This window comes from Chironomus tepperi, unplaced genomic scaffold (genome assembly GCF_022539635.2).
Source record: "Chironomus tepperi strain 1889 unplaced genomic scaffold, CSIRO-AGI_Ctep_v1 contig_429, whole genome shotgun sequence".
Lineage (NCBI taxonomy): Eukaryota > Metazoa > Arthropoda > Insecta > Diptera > Chironomidae > Chironomus > Chironomus tepperi.
In genome coordinates, this window is record NW_027226551.1 from 647,712 (window position 1) to 669,482 (window position 21,771).

At 33.2% G+C, this 21,771-nt stretch overlaps 2 protein-coding genes across 2 annotated transcripts in view; both read right to left on the minus strand.

Annotated features, from left to right (window-relative positions):
* Nucleotides 1-10,434, minus strand: part of LOC139097703 (tachykinin-like peptides receptor 86C) — a 28,645-nt gene extending 18,211 nt beyond the window's left edge. The window contains exon 1 of the mRNA XM_070649650.1: nt 9,970-10,434. Within this exon, the coding sequence (XP_070505751.1) occupies nt 9,970-10,163 (194 nt within the window). The 5' untranslated portion in view covers nt 10,164-10,434. The remainder of the gene's footprint in view (nt 1-9,969) is intronic.
* Nucleotides 10,435-19,979: 9,545 nt separating this feature from the next.
* LOC139097710 (solute carrier family 25 member 35-like) lies at nt 19,980-21,713 on the minus strand. Its single transcript, XM_070649657.1, has 3 exons — nt 21,442-21,713; nt 21,199-21,374; nt 19,980-21,127 (listed from the first exon to the last, which is right to left on the minus strand). Exons 1-3 carry the CDS (start codon nt 21,505-21,507, stop codon nt 20,470-20,472), a joined length of 900 nt encoding a protein of 299 aa, XP_070505758.1. The 5' UTR covers nt 21,508-21,713; the 3' UTR covers nt 19,980-20,469.
* Nucleotides 21,714-21,771: the final 58 nt, after the last annotated feature.

The window sequence follows — 21,771 nt, forward strand, 5'->3', positions numbered from 1 at the left end:
TACAGCAACTCATAAAATATGCAATAATTGAATCAAGTGAGGGTTCACTCAATCAATATTTCATCAAAAATCCTTTAGATTCTCAACCATCATTTTTATTGAAAACATTTTTATATCCATTTTTCTAATAATCATAAGGCTTGCTAATAACTTTGGGATTTATTTTAACTTAGCGATAATACTGTACATAACAGATGATGGTCATTTGCACGTTCTCGCAAACATTTCAATATTTTCTTAAAAGCACTGTGGAGTGTCTATCAAAATTAGATTTTCGAGCAGGTATGGACAACCTATGTGACGATGCTTGCTCTCTGGTATGAAAATGTCATGGACAGCCTACCCGAACATGAACACCGGTTTTGATCGAGTCTCACAATCAAGTTGTACCGTGAAAAATGAAAGGTTGTCCCCCACTGCTTTAGAGGCTTAATACTTAACAAAATTGAAATAAACATGTAGCAAGTATTAAATTTTCTTGGAAAAAATTAAAATTATTTCCATTTTCTGTAATAACATGCTTCCGATCTTCACTTATTGAGATGTTATTGTCATGGCAACTTTGCGTATTCTTAGAATTAAGTGCCAATTCGTAGTGAAAACAACTAAATTTGAATATTAACTTAGAGACAATATGCTGCCTCCTCACGGTCGTGATGGCAACATCTCAACATGTGCTACTCGGGTTTGCTATTTTTGGAGATGAAGCAATCACCAGAATCAAATAATACCTAAAATCAATAAATTGAAGTCAATTTGAAGTATTCTGAAGTGTTGACAAATTTATATCAAGTTCATTATAAGGAAAAAGGCTGAATGGTTCACTTCTTACTTTTGTGTTTTAGAAAGGACTTAAAGTGTCTTAAGTTATGAGACAATTCAAATAATAAGAAAAGTGTCTGAAGTGATTTATTTTCTTAAGACTTGTTTAAGACATGCAATGAGTAAATGACTGCTGTAAAAAATGTTTATAAATGTCATTTGTGAATGGTAGGATTATGAACTATAAGCCATAGGTCAAAGCTAAATTAAGCGCTCCACAGTTTGTTAAGGACCGATTGAAATTTATATGAATATTGAATATATTGTATGAAATGATATACTTCACAAGTGTTAGCAGAAAAAAATCGGTAGTAAATTTGTATGAAATGATATACTTCACAAGAGGCAGCAGAAAAGAGTTTCATGCAAATTTTAATCGGTTTTTATGGAACAGCTGCAAACTTCAACCCCTGCTAGAAACAGCATCAAAAATATTTTATCGGATATAAAACTTTTCCTTTTAGTCAAGAGCAGCACGATTTACGAATATTGCCTAATAAGATTATTCACAAAGGAGCAATGCAATTTATTTCAAAGCTTCGTTTGCACCAAGGGGCTGTTGTGAAAAATGAAAGACTCGTGTTCACTTTTTTTCTCATTTTCTACCATTTTAATAATAGATATAAAAATAACTTCTGGAAAAAAGAGTATCCAGGACATCCAAAAATTAGCTTTTAATATTTACACTTTGATTACACCAACGTGCTGCTCATGTTGTGAAAATTTCATGAGCAAGTTGCGGGTTTTAAAAAAAGGTAAGCATAACCACAAGTAATTCAAAGCTGCTATCCTTCATAAAAGCCACAGAATGATGCAGAGCAAAAAAATTATTGCTTGATTTTCAATGAACTGAAATATGAGATTCATAAAATATTAATCTTGGGTACTCAAAAATCCTAATTTTAATATTAAAGTTGGCAGTAAATGGAGGTAAATGACATTTAAATGAAGGTGTACTCAAATATGTACTATTGGAGTTAGATTGAATTGAGTTACAGACACACGATTAGACATAGATTAGACATAATGTGCTGTAAGATCTACGAATGAGAGACGCATTATCAGTTTAATGCAGTGGTGGTCAACCTATGTGTCGCGACACTCGGATGTTCTATGAAGATATCCATTTCAGATTGTAAGACAGAAGTATCGTCTGCATTGGGTTGTCACTGTTGTTCCAATCCTAATATCCTTTCGTAGCCTTCTTTGTCCAGGTTGGGTTTGGAGATAGCAACAAGCCTACTATCTCTAGCTTATTTGTGTCTCTAACTCTACAAATGAGGGATTTGAGTACGATTTTAATCTACTCTTTTAAGGACATATCGAGGCACAACTTCGGTCCCCAGCGGTGTGTTTGGTGGTACCACGTGGAGGTACACACTTGACATTTGATCAGCTTCGGAGACAGACTTCAGATTCCCCAAGGCAGAAGTATGCCGTCGGACAAAAAAAGATATCCCACCACTGCTTTAATCAACGTTAATTCCGCTAGATTCCTAAACAACTAATCCTTTTTGATTTCTGTTTGTGTTGCCATAGAAATAAAAATAGGTTTTGGGTAGATTCACAAACATTCCTTTAATTCACCATCCAACACACATAAAATACGATAAAATCTTTTCACAAACAATCATGATCCATTTTCGATTCGAAAACTTTTTTGAGTGAGAAAGGTAGAATGACCCTTGAGTGTAATGTTTGGTGTGCAGATGTCTGTCCAAAAATGTCAATATTTTACTGTGAATAATTCAGGTTGAATGTTTTAAATCAAAGTGATTTAATGTCACATAATCGATTTTTGCTAGCTTGAGTGACAAATTTGAAGAAGAATCCTAAACGGAGCTTCAAGCTTCTCTAGAAATCATTCATTAAGAGCCATGTGCATGCCAAATATAGTCGGCTTCCATTTGGTGTTAATAAAGGTGATCCAGTGAAATTATTCCCGAGCAGCAAACCCTAACAGGCAAAGAGCATGCTTTAATGACTCAAAAATATCACTACGGTACCTAAAAGCGGCCTATTTGCCTGTTAGGGACAAATGAAGAGTCTTTAATCATCAGAGCTTTTCAGGCTCCACAGAATCTATTATATCAATACCAATTGGAAGCCGTCTGCATTTGGCAGCCATACAAATGCCAATATATGTAAGCTTTGGTTTGATAATGAAAAATATATTAAAATAGAAAATATGCAGAAAGCTTTATTGGCCTTGATCCTCTAGATTACATATAACATTGTGTTGCATTCAACAGTCTGGTATTTTCTCGATTGATTCTAATGAAAAAGCTGTACATGTATTCCATTTGTTGTTAATTAATCAATCCATGATGGAATAATAAAGGATTCAAGGTATCCGAGACACACATGGCGTCGGTAAATGATGTATCCAAGCCGGTGTGAGTCTGGCTCCGAGTTGGATTTAACAAAACGACTATAGAGTCATGCTGGACTGAAGACATTACATTCCAACTTGTTCATGCTGTGTGCCTTTCGGATTAGAGCTTTTTCAAATTTTTGACATTTAATAAAACTCAATTTTCTACAATTTATCAAATAAAAAATATTAATGGATGTCTATGATAATAATTCACATCCATTCAATAGATTAGTGCTGTTCAACCTTTTTTGAGCCATGGCATACGTTGTTGAAGAATGTCAGCTCAACGTGCGGACAGAGAATTTGTACAAAATTGTTGACAGAGCCAGAAACAGAGTCAGATGGATAGACTTCTGCAGTAACCTAAATTCCACACAGGATCATGGGGAGTTGCAATAAGTAAGTAAGTAAGTAAGTACACTTTGGTGGTATGTCGCGGCCATAATTGTATACGTCGTGGGTTTCATGGCTCTTTAATATTAGGCACGACACTAGAATTCCACGGAATTCCTGAACTGGATGTGTAGAAAAGGACGATAAAGTCCTTAACATTCCGAACTGGCAGAAGTTCTCGAAGCATAGAACCGACTTTATCCGTTCTCTCCGTTTAATAATAAGCCCATGTGTGTCCTAGCCAAGGAAGTACTAAGGTAAATGTCCCGCAACACACAGTTTAGACAGCACTTCAATAGATTTATGATTACTTTTGTTCGCATTTTTCTAAAACCTCATTTGCAGACATTTTTCCCTGCCTCACTTTCTGTCTTCTTTTGCCGCAATCTCTTCTCAATTTCAAATTATAATAATAAGAAAGAAAAAATTCTCAAGTCGGTGAGGCTTTCTCTTTTGGGATCACACTCTTAATATGTTAAGGATGTACTTTAATGTCAAGAGAAATTACAGCACATGATACAAACAAACGTCCCTTTTTTAAAGGAATTGAATTGAAATTCAAAGGAAAGGAAGTAATTTTCATCAAAAAAAGCAACAACCATTAATGATCCAGCTCAGGCTTGACACAAACTAGAATTTGCATAATTAATTAAATTGTTGGAATGAATAAAAAGTTAGTCAACCCATGCTGTTGACACCATCTCCAGTAAAGTTGGCCATAAAAAAAATGAAATTCAATGATTCTCATCAGATATCCCAGAGTGCGGCTATCTGAAAAATTTCTGTTAGTTTTTTGTTTGAATTATTTTTTTCGTTACTTTTTTCAAAAAATAAATTTCCGTTATGAAGAAATGCTTAGTAAAGTTTGCCATAAAAATCATGATATGCTTCCAAAAATATAATATTAACAAATTAGAGATGATTCTCATCAGATATCCAAAAAAACGGGTGGATTTTCGGTAATTTTTTGTATCCCACACGAGTAATTATCTAATTTTAAAAATAGGAATTACTAAATTGCGTCATTTGTTCATAGGAAGCTATTTAATTATTTAATACAAATGTCAAGGAAGCGGTAAAAGTTTATGTTGCTATGTAGCATAAAAGAATGAAATTCAATAATGTTGCTACATAATATTCTTATGTGCTGTATTTTTTGATGACCAATATTTTTTGGTGATCAATTTTGAAATACATAGCTTGCCGAACGACATAGATGAAGAAGGCACTACCACGAAGCTTTAAAAAAGCTTTTAAAAAGCTCAATAAAAGCTGTTTTATTGATGAAATTAAGAATAAAATTTGATAGAAAAATAAATTAGGAATTTGTATCGGGGACCGTTCACTTGTTACGTCACGTAACAAATCACCCCTTCCTTCTCCTTCCTGTCCTCATTAAATAATTTCACTTCCTCCTGCCACTCTTAAGAGCTGTTCACTTATCACCAAAAAACGAAAAATGGGCTTTTTGACAGTAACCCTTCCCCTCTTCGGAGCCAATCCTCCTTTGATTGTTTGAACTTAATTTCGATCCCTTCCCATCCTCGTCCTCGTAAGAGCGTTACGTAGCAAGTGAACGACCCTTTAAGCGTGTTATGTAGTAAATGAACAGCTCCTTGAACCTTTATCAAACAACAAATAATGGCAATCAAGATTACTTGACACATGATTACCACAATACCTGCCACAATATAAATCAAATCTATGTAACTCCATAGTTTCTTATAAGAGTTAAAAGGAAAAAATTGTTACTTGAATCCCGAGCGACACGTGACTCCGTTTGGAAGTTGAATGGATTTCGGAGTTAAATTTAATTTCTTATGACAGTGGTGGGCAACCTGGATACCGCAGGACATCTATAGTACACCGTGTGCGGTTTTGGTAGAGGCTTACTACGAAGGTATGCTTTAAGAAATCAAATATTGCTTACCACTGCCTCTAAAGGTTGCTCACCACTTCCTTATAAATTCCATCTCCTACGTTGTGTATCTCCAACTTAGCCAGAAACCAGACACCTGTTCAACAGCTTTATTGCCGCCTTACAATTAACAATGGATCATCATCAGAATTAATCATCATCAAATTTGTGTCACTCGGCATAATTTCGGCACGTTTTCCTTCTTATATCACTAATCCTCTTTATCGTATTTTGTCAAGGATTATAGTTATTTTCATAATGACGTTGGATGTTATTAATTAATTATTCAGAATAATAAAATGGTAATAAAAGTGATGTAAGAAGTTATTCCATCAATATTTAATCAGTAGAAGGTTACAAATTCTCTCAATGGATATGAAATTCTTGGGTGAATTATGCCTTAGGATGAGAATTTCACATGGATTCAATTTCCTATTATTCCGACACACTACTTTTGGGAGTCATGTGACCGCCAAACGGAAGCTACTTCCAATTAATTTTCATAAAAGTGGTTAAGCGGAACCATTAAAACCTCGAGGCTTCTTCATTTGCGTCGCTCAGGAATGTGTCGCTCGAGATTGGAGTCTAAAGCTATAAAGCTACAAACTCAAATTATCAAAAAACAAATTTTTCTGATCCTTTATGTAAATAAAAAATAGAACGTTGTGAGCATTAGCTTGGAAAATATCTAAAAATAAACATCTTATTTAGCCTATTTGGATGAAAAATTACAAAAATTCTCGTTCTTATTGAGTGACTTCAGAGCATAAAACGTAGCCAGAGGCGTAGCCTGAATTTATTACTTCTGAAATTGTTTTGCATAGATCGCAAAAAATCAGAAAAATAGCAGCGAATTGATGAATTTCATAAAAAGGGGGATGGTTGACCCACAAGCATTCCAATAAATCGATCAACGCAATCAATGCAATAAATTTGAGCTTTTTACGATGTCAGCTTGAAAAGTTTTGGTTTGCAGTCGATTTTGACCTCAATTCATTTGTTTAAACTTGATTCATGTCATATTAACAATTATATCTCATTAAAACATTTGATTTAAAACCGATGAGCTTAATATTAAGCTAGACTTATTCTTGTTCCGACTAGTGTTTTCAATCCGGTATTGCTTTGTATGAAAATTTCATGAATTTATAAGAATTTTTAATATTTTCTCAAAATCCCGGTCCCGATAAATTTTTTTTGGGATAGGGATCGGGATTATAATTTTCGGGACTTCCCGGGAAATATCGATAGCGAGAAAGCATAAAGAATTTTTATTATTATTGTCGTCAAACGACCGAATAAAGTGTATTAACAGCGGTTACCCGAGTGACACAAATGATCCGCAATTAACACCAAATGGAAGCTTTCTTTTTTTAAGCTGCAATTTGAAAGCTACACGATTTCTCCAGTTATATTTATGTTTTCCCGAAATTCCGGTCGCGGAAGATTTTCGGAACTCGGGACGGGACTTTCAAAGGAATTCCCGGTACCGACATCGAAACAGCATAGTTGTATCGGGTCGCACGTGGAGCTGGCTTTTTGAAAACAAGCTTTTAAGAATGCGCTACCCAATTTTCCTCAATCATTTAAGAATCAAAGCGGTGTTGGCAACCTTTTATTTTTCGTGGCACACCTTTGTGGTAAGCCTACGCCGAAGATGCACACGGTTCATGGCATTTCAACTTTTAGGCTGGTAACCACTGAATAAAAGGGATGACTTCTTTTATGAGAAACTCCTACATTGTTTCTTAAAGAATATAATTTTTGACGCATGCTGTAGGTGTCCTTTTGGGAATTCCGTTATACTTATAATCCTTAATCTATAGGTTGATAAAAGACAAGACAGTGTTCTAACTCTTAAAAATTGAATTATGATGCCCCACAGCTTGAAAGATTTATAAAAAAATACCACTAAGAAGCTCCGTCTGGAATATAAAATGTCTAATAATCGGATCTATATCCAACATTTGAACTTGGGTTTAAAAAAATAATCAACACAAATATATCCCTTCTTTATCATAATTTTGTATGACTTGTGCGTGACATAAATTAAATGAGGCATAAACTTTTTTTTCGTCATATTAAATTAATCGGAATACGAATTGGAAGTGATGAGATACAGGAAAGCGATTTTTTTGTGTGCTAAAAAATCAATTTATTTTCATGAGCTGTTCAAAAATATAATCTCACATTATCAATTCGGTGTCTACATCGTATAAACTGAAATTGAGTTTCTAATGTATACAGTCTTTGAAAGCTTGTCGCATTTGCTTATCGTATGCCTTTGAGAAAACTGCTTAAATTTACCTTTTTAATTTCCTACTTTTTTTTACACGAGAAAATTTTTCTTAAACTTTTTTTTGTATTTTTCGACACAAAATTGTGTCAATTATTAAACGAAGTCTTTCACAAGTCACGTCTATCAAGAACAATTTTATTTATTTTTTTTTTTTAATTTCCTTCATGTGTCACAAATTCTGTTATACTTTTTTGACACATTGCTTCAATTCCCATTCTTCCGATAACTGATCCCGAGGGACACAAATGAACATCCGCATGAAGCTGCTGGCTTTGCTTAAGCTCTTTTATCCATTGAGCTGTTCATGCTGCACCCAAATGGCTCTCAGGTTAATGCGACACACATAGCTTTTTACCGAACACATTGTTGTCCATAAAACACTCCGTAGCTGAGTCTTCTGTATCTAATTTGTGTAGCTAAACAGCTTCGATCCATTTTGATAAATAGACCCACGACACAAATAAAAAGACAGTATTGAGCTTGTAAGGTTCTGTTAAATAACACTTAATGGAAAGTGCTACCGTAGCATCCAAATGGTGTGACTGAATACGTCGGCATGATATCGCAAATCGAATTAAGTAAAATAACTTAATTTTTTTTCAAATTTAATTTTGTAAAAAAAAATTTGAGATCTGAGATTATTATTGTTTACTAACAATCTCAAAAAAATTAATCACAAGAACCAAAATTAAAATTAATTTTTTCACTTTTTACGAAAAAATTTGCAATTTTTATAAATATTATTTATTTTCGATCCTTATAAAATATTAAGTTAGGTATTAAAATTGTAAATGATAAAATCAAATTATTAATAATTTTACAGAATTTGATTTATTAAGTTTTTCCGTAGCAAATTTGAGTCTTGCCTATTACTTTTAACTGACTACAGTTTATTTAAGGAGCAAAAGTAAGATATTTTAACAAATTCGTCAATTCTTGATAAAATTAGATGTGTTTAAACATTAACATGTCAAAGACGAAATTTTTAAATATTCCCGTCTACAAACTTTAAGGGACATAACAACTTATGAATTTTGATTAATTTGATTTTGGTTAATTTGAAATCCTGATGAAATTTAGATATGATTAGCTAAAATGTCATACTAAAAAACTTTTTTACTTGACTGTACCTTCAGGTGAGCTTAAACAAGCTTAGATCCTGTAGATCACTTCCGATTTTGAAAATTTTTACAACAAAATTCGACGAAATTAGTAGATGCGTTTTGATCATAATATGTTATAAAATATTTGTTTTGCATGTCAGCTGAAACGTCGGTATTTTTGTCCATTGGACATGCTGTAGCTCGGCAAGAAGCCTTGACGAAATTCGGGAATGACGAAATGACGATATTATGACAAATTATAGACATGTTCTTAATTCGATTTGCGATATCATGCCGACGTACTTCAGTCACACTCTAAATGACCAACAACCAAGCGACATAATGAGGCGATCAAAATCAGCAGCTAGGGCAACTTAGCGTCTTACCGCTAAAACATCGACGAAACGATGCCCTAGCGAACAAGCTGTGTTGTTCGGGTGGAGTCTAAAATGCTCCGTGGCTGAATATGGAACAGCTTCAATTTCCATTTTCCTAATAACTGTTCCCGAACGATACAGATGAATCTGTCATTGAGCTCTGTCATTGAGTTCTGCTAAAATTCTTTTGTTAATATCGAATGGTAGCAGTCTCCAATTTGCACCCAAATGGTCAGCACTCGAGCATTAAAATACGACGAACCACAATTTTTTATCCACAAAATGGATCATAATCAGCCGTCAAGGCCACATCATTTGTGTTGCTCGAAACAACATAAATTTCCTTTTTTTCGATAATAGTTCTAGAGCGACACAAGTGAAGTAGGCACCGTTAAAGCCACGCTAAAGCTCTTTTAATAACATTAAATCGAAGCCACTTTCATAAAGCACCCAAATAGCATAAAAATGGTCAGCGTGCGAGTGACACAATGCGATCCAGGCAACTTCGTATATTACTGTTAATTCAGTGGTATAGATATACTCTAAAAAACTAGTTGTGCGGTTCGGGTAGAGCCTAAAATGACCTTCTGCAATTGTGTCACTCGGGACACCTTCAATTCCCATCCTCACAATAACTCTTTGTACATCACTCATAAACGACCTCAACAAGAGAGACTTACTTAAAATATATTTGTGATGTAGCATCAGCATAAACATCTGAGAATTTAACAAATGTATCACTTAATATATCCACAACATTAGATCGATTATAAGTTGTAATATTCGTAACATTTTCATTTGATAGCTTTGGGTAACGATTAATTACTTCTATCGTACAATTTTGAAGCACATTTGTTGGCACTGAATCAATCATTTTACATAAAATACACTATCAACTTTGTCATCCTTTCACCTCATAACTATCATTGCCTTTAGTGCTATTTGATGTTTATGTGATAAAATTTCCAATTGCATATTTCCACTTTATATTCAATTCCACTTTTTAATGAACTTCTCGTATGTATAATATGATAAATTATTAACACATGATCAAGCACTTTAGACTATATATTAAATGTAATAAATCATTGATCACATCCTTGTCATTTGAGACACAATTTCACAAATTTGATCTATACCATCCATAAGCTTATCACTTTTGAGTCATCCTATTTATGGCTCATTAAATATTCAATGATCTGTTCTGAATTTCACATTATAAAACTTGTTGCCATTTTTGTGATATTTTAAACCATACGAATCGAAGTGTTAGAGCAAACTGAAAGAATATTTGAAAAAGTTTCCTGCGGAAGCAACAATTTTTCATTTCTTTTTTTTTTGCTTCTTCATACTCGATGCCTGAGAGACTTTCGATAATGTGGAAAAAGAGAATGAGAGGATAATGAAAAATTGAGAGGAAAGCATACAGCACAACGTCTCTTATAGAAACAAACATTTTCTGAATGCTTGCCAAAACTGTAATGAAAATCCTGATGATGACTATGGCATTTTTTGGTGGATAATCGCAAAAGCTTTTCATAAATACTTTTACGCTTATTAAATGAGAAGAGAGAGAGCACAACAAAAACATGGAAATTCCAACTGTAAAAAAGTGATTAGATTTAGTAAAATATTCATTCGGTTACTGAAGATTGTTTTGATGAAATTTAATAAATGAATATTTTTTGTTCCATAGATTCCAATCATAGAAAGCAATTTTAATTTCAGAAATTTTTCAAAATTGAGTACGGAGTGATGTTCTATTTTTAATTGTATAAATGTCAGTGGTGAATGACCTTTTCTGAGCCACATACTCGACCGACACAAATGAAGAAGGCTCTCTTCAAACTCTTTCATTAACATTGAATTGAAGTCGCCTCCGTGCGGTATCCATAAGGATGAAGAAATAGAAACGATTTCCAACTGCCTCACTTGGTGATGATTAAAGAGTTTTGATGGAGATTTTTAAATGTCAGCAGTGGAACATTCTTCATTATTGTCGCGCGGGACAGCACATCTTAGCTCTAGTTCCGTGCCACAAATGACAATTTTTTACGGCACAGTTAATTGCTAGAACTACATATAGTCGACATTTTACGGAATGTTCCTGATAAAATGTCATTAGTAATCGTATGTCTAGTTATTAGCTAGACATTATGTCAAGTTATCCATTCGGGAGGAAATCTGTTCAATTGAGTGAGATAGAGACTTTATTTAGACCAAAAGCTCAAAAAGATTTGAAGAACTAGATTTGAAACTTTAACTGTTTTTTTAACTTTTTTATTTTAATATGAGAACTTTTTGAAAACCAGATGTTCTTGGGTTTTTCGAAAAAGTTTAAAGACACACCAAAGATTTTTGAAAAGTGTTGCTGCAAAATTGTTGTCCACCACTGATATAAATGACTAAGAATTCTCGAAACGAAAACAAAGACATCTCAGTCTCTTAAGAATTTCATTGCAGTATTGGCCTTGGTCTCAGTCTCGCCCGACCGGTACATGCTTATCATGGCACTTTGACAAGGCAATGCCATGCAAAATTGTTTTATCCAATACAAAGACACACTTTCATTCAGAACAATATGCATAAGAATGAAACTCAGGCCTTGACAGCCTTGCATCCAAGTGACGACTACATGGAATTCAAATGGCAATTTTTATTATTTACTTAGTTACTTCGATGGCCGTACAGATCAACTGTGATTCATGGCCTCCCTCAGATATCGTCTAAAACTGAATCTATCGCTGGATATCGCCTGCGACTGATTACGATTAACATTATAATTACAGCTTGGACGCCACTTGTCAGTCATGAACAATTTGTTCCTTTCGAGTCGGTCTTGAAAATTCGTGTAAATCGGGAAACCCCATAAAAGAAATCGTTTTGTGTACCTTTTTATGTGCCTATAACAAAATGAAATTTTGTCTTGCCGACCACTCAAGCCACCTTTTTAAACACTTGTCTGATTTGTAGTCATAAAATTTTAATGTTTTTTTGTAAACATGTTTACAATATTCATTCCTAAAAATACACTTAAGTTTGGGCTGCTGTATTTTTTTTGTTATTATTATTATGTATGTAAATTTTATCCTTATAACAATGAAATGTGTCTTAAATATTGAAATTTCTTAGAAATCTATCGGCGTGGAATTTTCCCTTTCTTCAGTTATTACGCATTGGACCCTTCCATAAAGTACTTTAAGCAATGATTTGCATATTTTAATTACGAGTTTGACGCATTTTAAGGAAATATGTTAATTTTTATTAAAATGTTGTTTAGAATATGTCAACTGTCGATTAATATTCAAATTATAATTGTAACTTTAATTGGTTGATTTTCCCCTTTTATAGTTGCTATCCCCTTTATGTAAATATTTTAGTCTGTTTTCTAATTTAGATCAATTAACATTCAGTGATTTGGCCAGAAATAGAGTCAGATGGAAGGTCTTTATAACAATCTAGGCTCCAAGTTAGAGAATTGGTCCAGTAAATAAGCAAATAAGTAAATAAGTAAGTTATTAAGTAAGTAAACATCATTCGTCCTTTAATCCATAAGGAAGTTCTTTAATTATACTGATTTGCATGCTTATTACATTGTTGCTTTATTTCCTCAACAGTTGGAAAAGCTTTAAAGTACTCTCATTAAATTTCTATTGAATTGGTTATGTGCAGTTTATTGATGTATTTTGAATTGATTAGAAGCTATTCCAAACAGCAAAAGTCGAATAATTTACCCAAAATCCGGCACCAGGCCGACGTGACTCCGATATGGTCACTAAGTCACGCCACCCTGGAGTTAAATTTTAAATCGATTAACCGATTCATGCTATTCAGCTATTATAATCAAATTACAAACAGTTTGTGTTTTTCTCGGAATATATCCAACAAGTATCCAATTTGTTTATTCATTTTTCTAGGTTTTTTGAAAGGTTAAACATTTGTTTTTAGACGAAAATTTTCATTGCTGTTTCTCGGAAGATCATTTTTTAAAGGAATTTCAAAAATCTCTTGCATAGCACTTGATTTAATCTGGCAGAACATGTGTTCTCCAAATATTTCGCTGAATAAAATTACTTAGGAATAAAATCACAACCGAATGAAATGGAATGAACAAAAAAATATTAAGTATGTTGTTTATTTTTCCATTTCATAAATCATGATTATATGTTCTGTGAGAGAAAATATGAACAGTACACATACATTTAGGATGTATCATCAAATGGCAAAATACATACATTTTCATCTGTTCTGAGACGCATAGAAAAATTGCCATAAAGGCGCTTGTCATTGGACTTGTGATAATTGTATTTACAGAAGCTATAATTGATAAAACTATTGTCCTGATGGCTGCTCATAAGACAGACATAAAATGGACATAATTGCCGTTTACGGTAATCAAAAAAATTGGATATCCTTTCAATTTCACATGAAGTTCATTCGCTTCGCTGAATAAACAATATGTCAGTATTAATATTACTCTTACAAAGAACAAAATAAGACAAAATTTAAGAAGCAGAAGCAACACGAGTACTTCAAATTGAATTTATGAGAATTAATTGACTATCATTTAGGTGCTGTGTTTTCTAGGTATTTAAATTTCAAAAATTTTCTTGATTAATTTTTACCAAAAATATCGCATAAAGCCACAAGATCGTTCATAAATGATATCTGGCTGTGGCATGAAGGTGGTTGGATATAATATAAGATTTAGATAAAATAAAAGGCTTTTCTTATGAAACTTGTTGCTACTCACCTTGTAATTGGTGACAGATTCTAGGTAGCTAACGATTTCGTCTAAATAGAGTCAGATATCAGCAACAGTTTTGATACATCAATGGTGATTAATCGAAGGGTTTGGTGAGTATATTTTACAGTAAGACATCTACTCGTGTCAATGAGAATATCCAGATATGCCATGTAATAGCAATTTACCCCAATGTAAAAGACGCTTATTCGCAAGGTAGCATTAAAAGGCTATGAGTCATGAAATATCGCTATGGAGGATAAGATTGTGGTTGGCGTTTTTAAACGGAAGGTCGTTCAAAGCATACTTGGATCAAAAAATTAAGGAAAAATTATGCGAAGTGCGAACAATGTCAAAGAAATCTGTTGAAGGGCTGTTGATTTAAACTGTGTTACATTCCGAAGGTAGCCAGCCATTGATCCAGCTTAAGACGTCAACTAAGAGAGAACATGAATCACAGTTGATCTCTTCCTCGAGCGAAGCAAGTAGTTTTCAAAATAAAGTCGTTAATTAAAGCCTTAGTAATAGACATTAACATAAGAAGTTTCAAGCTACCCCTGAGCGGCTAAATGAGGAAGACTCTGTCACGAAACTTTAAAGGCTTCGTTAAACTTCTTTTATCGACATCAAAGGGAAGCCATCTAAATTTAGCTGTCTTAAAGACAACACAAAGGAGTTAAGGCTTCAAATTCGAATTCCCTTCAATCTCTGGTTGTTTAGATCTATTGTCTCAGCCGGCAAGCCGACTAACATGATTTAATAAGTGTATTTCTTTCAAAATTGCACTAAAAACTAAGATTCGACTCCAATTCATGCTCAGGATGAAAGCGGGCAGAAAACCAATTTTTTGCATTACGTAAAAAGTAAATAGTCCCTTAAGTTTATACAAGCAAGAACTGCTCTAACGAATAATAAATTCCATAAATTTTAATTAAAGTAATTCAATGTAATAGATACTCAACTAGGTATTTTATAATGAAATATTCTCAGAATTCTTTTTTTAAATTTAATTTAATTACCTATACGAATTTTATGTCTATTCACTAAGGATGTTTAGGGCGATTTAAATGTCAAGCATTAATTCAACTAAGGTAAAGTATTTGTTTACTTTAATATCTCTTATTTCTCGGTCAAACAGCTTCGAAAATTTTATTATACTAAAACTCGATAGGCAAATAAATTTTATTATCAAGAGAAGAAGTTTGAAACAAATGCTTATTTCCATTTCCATTCCGATATTTCCTTTTCCTTATTTAATTTCATACCCATCTAAATATGGAGGCAATCAAAAGTTTCTGAATTACGACTTTTACCGCATTTTTGCGCAAAAATGACGTTTATTGCTTCACTATGAAAGGTTGGTTGGCTATCTGGCTGGGTGAAAAGTGAGATCTCAGCAACCAGTCATCTTAGAGAATTCGGATTTGGAGCATTAGCGCCTTATTATCAAATTACTGTCTTATCAATTTGTTTGGTAGCTTAATGTTATCTCTAAATGCTATAATAAGTGATTTTTCTCTATTTGTTCTAAATCCTTCGGAACTTTGGGCACAAAAGAATTTGAATTTTACAAATCCGTTACAAAATTTGAATTTGAAATAGCCGTTAAATGACAATACCCTATAAAATTCATCAGTATATTGCATGAAGCAGCTTACTAATAGATTATCAATGGAATCAAATACTGACCGCTGGCCAAAAATGCGCTTAAGTCCATCGAACAGCATCAAGAGAACTTTCAACAATTTTTTTGAGGTTAACTTCCTTCAAGTTTTTGATGTACGATTCATCTGCATTTTATTGCTTTATTGATTTTGCTCCTTTATACATACATTAATATTAAATAAAAGGCACAGCTGCAGGAAGGAAAGTCATTGCAAGATTTAAATACTTTGTCTTATAATGTTTACCACAAAAGTAATGCAAAAGCTTACTTCCTGTCCAGATGGGGTTTTCTTATCAATTCTTTTATAAGTTCATTATGTGTGAAATGTTAAGGATGAAGAAGCTCTTTGTTGCCATTTCCTTTTGCTTTATTTATTTATGAGATGTAAACCCGAGCAGCACAATGCGTCAAACCGGAACCATGCCGTAAAAATTGGTCGGAACCTAGGATCTTGTTGCAGATTAGGATGTCTTACACTTAACACCACGACGTATCGATGTCCAAATAAACATTGTGTGCTGTTCGGGAAATAAACACAAACATTTTATTATGTTGACATTTAAATCGAATTCTAAAGTTCCACATACGTTTGTCAGAAGGTCGTCGTTAAGACATCTTTCAGGTTCAGTAAAATTGAGAGTATTATTGATTAAAAATGACATTTTCATCGGCAAGGGCATCAAAATTATATGACTTCAATAAGGTTACGCCTCTTTCTCTATCACCGTCACTACTCGTAAATTGGAAGCCATTTCAAAGAAAAAAAGCTTTTGAGATAGATTGTCACATAAATACCAGATCTATAGAATATTTTGCACATAGAAAAAAAAACCTTTTGATGTTTATAGAGCAAATTAAGCGTATATACATGCATGCTTAAACTTTTTTTATATTGTACATCAAAAAGTAATAACTTTCCGTTTTATAAATCTCAGATCTCTTCAAATGGAACTAGTTTTTTTAGCGCTTCTTTGGAAAAAGCTCGCTTAATAATACAATTTGTTCGGCTGGATGGGTAAGGGACGAGATTTCGGCAACCTGACCTTGTAGAAAGCTCTAGTTTGAAGCATTAGCTTAGTGTCATCGAGTTTTTCGGGTATCGATTGTTCTGGAAGTGCAAAACCATGCCTATGTACGTTAATTAATGGTTTTTCATTTCATGAACAAAAGAAAAATATTTTTTTAAAGCGTTGCTTTCAATAAATTCAAAATTTTTAGTAACCGTTAAAACTTAAATTAAAAAAATCCGTTATATAATTACTGAAAATGCGCTTACGTCGCTCGATAAGGTCGAGTACTTTTGTAGTTTTTTTCACCTCTTCTTCAAAGGATGTCCTTTGATGTTAACTCACATATATAGATGATAAAAGTAAAAAATTAGATAAAATATTAATCTACCTAAAAACCAAAAAATATTTTCTATTTCTTTTTATAATAAAAAAGTTATTGCTCATATATCGTTTCTTCTACAGGATGTGAACTTTAAATTAGATATGAGAAATATTTTTTCATAAAGTTATTAAAAAATATCACATGAATATGAAACGTGTTGATATGCAATGTCAACTCTTGATTGGATATGTTATAAATTGTATTAGCATGTCATAGCAGACTGAGTTTTAGTAAAATTTTCAAAATGAGACACAACCTGACACAACATTTTATTGTATGTTTGTCATGCGATTATCTGAATTAAGCTATAACATAACATGATAAGTTTCTATATAGCCGGTAATAGTCAGTTTAGTGGTAAGTGTTGATTTAAAAGCATTAATTTAGCTAATATACGTGCCGTTGGGAATTGCCTTAGACTAGGACATAAATGGTTGTTGAAGAATTGGTTAAGCTGAATTTTTTTTTTGTTTTTAAGATACAGATGCCACCTGTTTTTGAGGTACAATCTCAAGGGACCGTTTGCTAATTACAAAAGGAGCTTTTTTCAGAAATGAACAATTAAGTTCTCGGAATTTCTATTGTTTACATCGCATTTACTCTACCCTCTGAAGTTATAGTTAAATTTTCACCGAGTGATGTAGACGCATCGTCATGTTGACCGGACCTTGACGATTAATTTCAGCCAATTTAAAGGGTAAAAGACCATTTTGCAATCAAATGCCACTGGATACCGTTACGTCGTCCTATTAATGGTAAGGTGTCAAGTATCCCTGACAGCACCTTGACGGATAATTTCGACCATCCGATTGTGCAACTCGGGAAAATGTCGCTCCGAGAATGTACCCAACTCACAACTCAAAACTCAACCACCCATATACAAGTACTCAAAACTGTATACATCTCCAAACAAGCTTTATATAAAGAGCATTTCTAGCACTTGTTACTGTTCAATTCTTAAGAAACTATGTTGTTCGAGTAGTTTCAAATGTTTTGTAAATTTTCTTAGGACTTAATCAACATAAGTACAAGCTTGAATTGTTTTGTTGTGTAGAACTTTATGTCTAATGTATCTATGTTGTATAAGCAAACAATGGACATTATAGTATTGTGTCACATTTTAAGAAAACATTGTGGCCAAACAGCTACAAAACAAATGGAAAAAAAATAGTGATGGCATGTACTAGACTTTAAATCATTGTATACAACATTAAACAGGAAAACCCCAGAAAAAATGTTAAAAACTTCTGATGGGGAACTTTTATAATAAATTTTAATTATAAGCAATTTTTAATTAAAGTTGTGCAATTTTTCAATTATTTTTGTCTGATATTTGTTTGCAGGTGGTATGACTTACAAGCTATATCAGATTTTATTGTAATTAATTTAATTAACCCGATCAGTGCGATGTAAATTTAATTTTTAATAATCCAAAAGCAGCAACAACATAGTTGTCATGGTAACTTTAGTTTTAGCGTCATCGTGGAGATGAAGTAGTGCCATCTTTACTGCATTATGCTGCTCGGGTAATTGAATTAAATTTTGTTTGAAAGTGCAGACATTCTAACACGATTTTTGTAAATATCTCCTTAATATTTTATGTTTAAGTTATTTGCTTTTTTCGTCGTTAAAACATGAATTTAATGCTCTTAATATGAGACTTCACACTTGCCTGTCTTGCTGGAGTAGAATACTGGAATCAAGAGTATCTGCAATTCAAGAGTATTGCCACTGTGACCGATTATTCAAGAAACAATTGTAAACCTCTTTTTTGTGATTACTTGAGTTCGATTCGCATCAGAATTTGATCTCTATATGTTGTACTGTAAATAATAAGAACTCAGGCCAACTATGCATATCAGATTTTATTGTAATTAATTTAATTAAGCTTTAATAATAATAATAAAGATGTTTTTTGATTGAAGTTATAAAGCAGACTAAATATTTATCTGAAGGGGACTAACAACTATGAAAGGGGAAAAACAACCAATATAAGTTGCATACAGTTCAAATATAAAATAACCGTTATTATATTCTCAACACTATATCATTGCATACAGTGTTTTCTAAATGTCAAGGATTCACACAATGTTTACGACAACACACTGACCTTTGTTTCTCATTAAAAAGTTTTTTTCTATTATGTTTTACTACATCCATTTGAGAAATTGGGTACATAAAATAAAATAAGAAGATAGTCGTTAACATTCGTAATTACGACTAATTACTTAAAGCACTCAATATTGAATTTTGTGTTTTTGTCCAATACTGCGATAAGAGCTGTGCAATAAGCACTGTATGGAGAATAAAGTTTAAGTGAGCATTGTGTGACACTCAAGTAGAGAAGCTGTTGACAGAGACAGTATTGCATTAGGTTTTAGAATTGGCAAGCGGAAGTCACGATAGGGCTAGTTTCAGGTGGCATATAAAGGAGGCCATGGATCACAATTGATATGTACGGCCAGCGATGGAAGTTGTGCGACACTTTCAGCAACAAATGGTGGTACAGCAGTTGTGAGCTTGATATGCAATTAAGAGAGCGTGGGTGATTCTCATTCGGGTTCTTATTTGGGAAGTGCAGTTTTATTCAGCAATGGTGAGTTACCCTTTACTGAGGTACACCTAGGTGGTAACCCGATCGACACAAAATAATCCTGGCAGCCACATAGCGTCCAAGTGAAAATTTTCATGTTAATTACCGTAGAAAGTGTCATTTTGATCTCATGGCATGCATAGCGTTCCGCGTCACGCAGACTACCCACCACTGCTCTAGAGACTTAGTAGCAGTGATAATATTCTAGAACATACAAAATGTTAAACTTCATTCCACTAGCAACAGTTTGCCGTGATTATAACTCAAATATGAACCGTAAATTTCCCATAAAAATTTGATAATGTTGATACTATGTAGAAGCAGATTGATATTACATTGTAGGAGGTAAATAAATATTGTAATGTAATTAAGAACTGCTACATATCCTATAGCAAAGTTATGAAAAATGAGGTGTGTAAAAAATATCTGTCTATAAGTACATCATATGATGTACATTTTATTAAATTGAGTCAGAAACATTCAGCATATTGCAATTTATGTACCTGTAAATATACAGATATGTATCTGTAACCTTATCCTTTAAAGCTTATACTTTTTTTCATTTTTCATGTCAATGGTATTGTGGTCATCTACATGCTTTATCATTTATGCACACAACACATCTTCAAAAAGATGAAATATGACGGAAATGTACAATAAAATGCTCTCGTACGTTATGGAAAGAAACTTTTTATTATTATTGTGGCTTATGAACAGAAATTGCATCTCATCCGGCCGAGGTCACATGCTTCACATAAGGAAAAAATCGGCATCATGTCATAAAGTTAAACATTTAGTTTAAGTTTCAAAGCTTTGAGTTCATCAAAGACTACGAGAACCAGTACAGAATGAAGTCCCATACGGTAATAATGCGGCAAGAAGCCCTTATAAAGTCCTCTAAAGCCTTCTGCTTTAACAGTTTTAATGAAACAATCAATCACGCCCGAATAATAAAGTCCTTGTCCTTTTGCGTTTGTTCCTTGATTATATAGCCTCGTTGAAATGACATCAGGCGGATGCATAATGATAGTCATAACCGTTCCTGCTATACAACCGCTAATAAATGAAATTGTTGTTGGATTTAAATTTGTTTTGCGCTGTAGGACGTCCTTTGAATATCCAAAAGCAGCAATTTGACTTCCTGATCCAAGCATTCCTCTCGGAATCGTGACTAAAACACCTCGATACAGCCCACTAAAGCCATGAGCATTATAAATCTTTTTAAATGCACTGGACATTGTTTGATGTTTATGTTGATATCCAACAGCAATTTGTTCAACGGCAGCAGATTGCAATTGATTGCGTATCATAAAAAATGGACTTGCAATTCCTTGACCGAGCGTTCCACCAATGCCTCCGAAAAGTGCTGACTTGATTATTGACACATTACCATTAGAGTTTCTCGTCCATCCACTTTCATATGCTGTGGTATATACTCCTAAACTAAATGACAAAGTTTTTTTTCAGTAGGAACTAAGTTTTTTTTAAAGAGAGGAAGTAAAAAGTTTCCGTACCGACATGCATTGAGAATAAATTGAAAGCACAAAGATGCCGATAATCCTTTCTGTAAAGCACTCATGCCATCATGTTTAGCAATTTGTATTAACCCTTGCAGGATATTCTTATATGGTTCAATATGGTGTCCTTTAGCCTTTAATTCGCCTTGCAGCTGTAGTCTTGTCTTAATAACCTTTGAAAAAATTTAATTCAATTTTTTTTTTATCACAAGATCTCAAATTATTAAGGTAAACATTTACTTCTAAGGGATTAGTGAAGATTGTAGCAATTGACGATGAGAATCCACCCAATAAAATATTATCCATTGTCTTTAAATTACTTCTTTTATACACTAGACTAAACTTTTTTGGTATAAACTTTCTTGTTTCTTAAAAATTAATGGAACTACTGTGATCACAGATATCTTTTGTTTGTAAATAAAAGTTATATGTTATGAAACTACGGACAGAAGATGTAGTTGAGGAAATCGACGACTGTCATTTGAAAAGTTACCGTTATGGCTTATTATGGTGAAAAAATTTATATCATTTTTGGTACATGACTGAATTATAATTTATGGACTTTTTGAC

Excerpts from the sequence above, each read along its gene's own strand:
- LOC139097710 (XM_070649657.1), bottom strand. The coding sequence starts at position 21,507 with ATGGATAATATTTTATTGGGTGGATTCTCATCGTCAATTGCTACAATC. Across the intron at positions 21,375-21,441 it reads TCTTCACTAATCCCTTAGAA|GTTATTAAGACAAGACTACA; the intron begins GTAAATGTTTAC and ends ATTTTTTCAAAG. Across the intron at positions 21,128-21,198 it reads TTTATTCTCAATGCATGTCG|TTTAGGAGTATATACCACAG; the intron begins GTACGGAAACTT and ends TTTGTCATTTAG.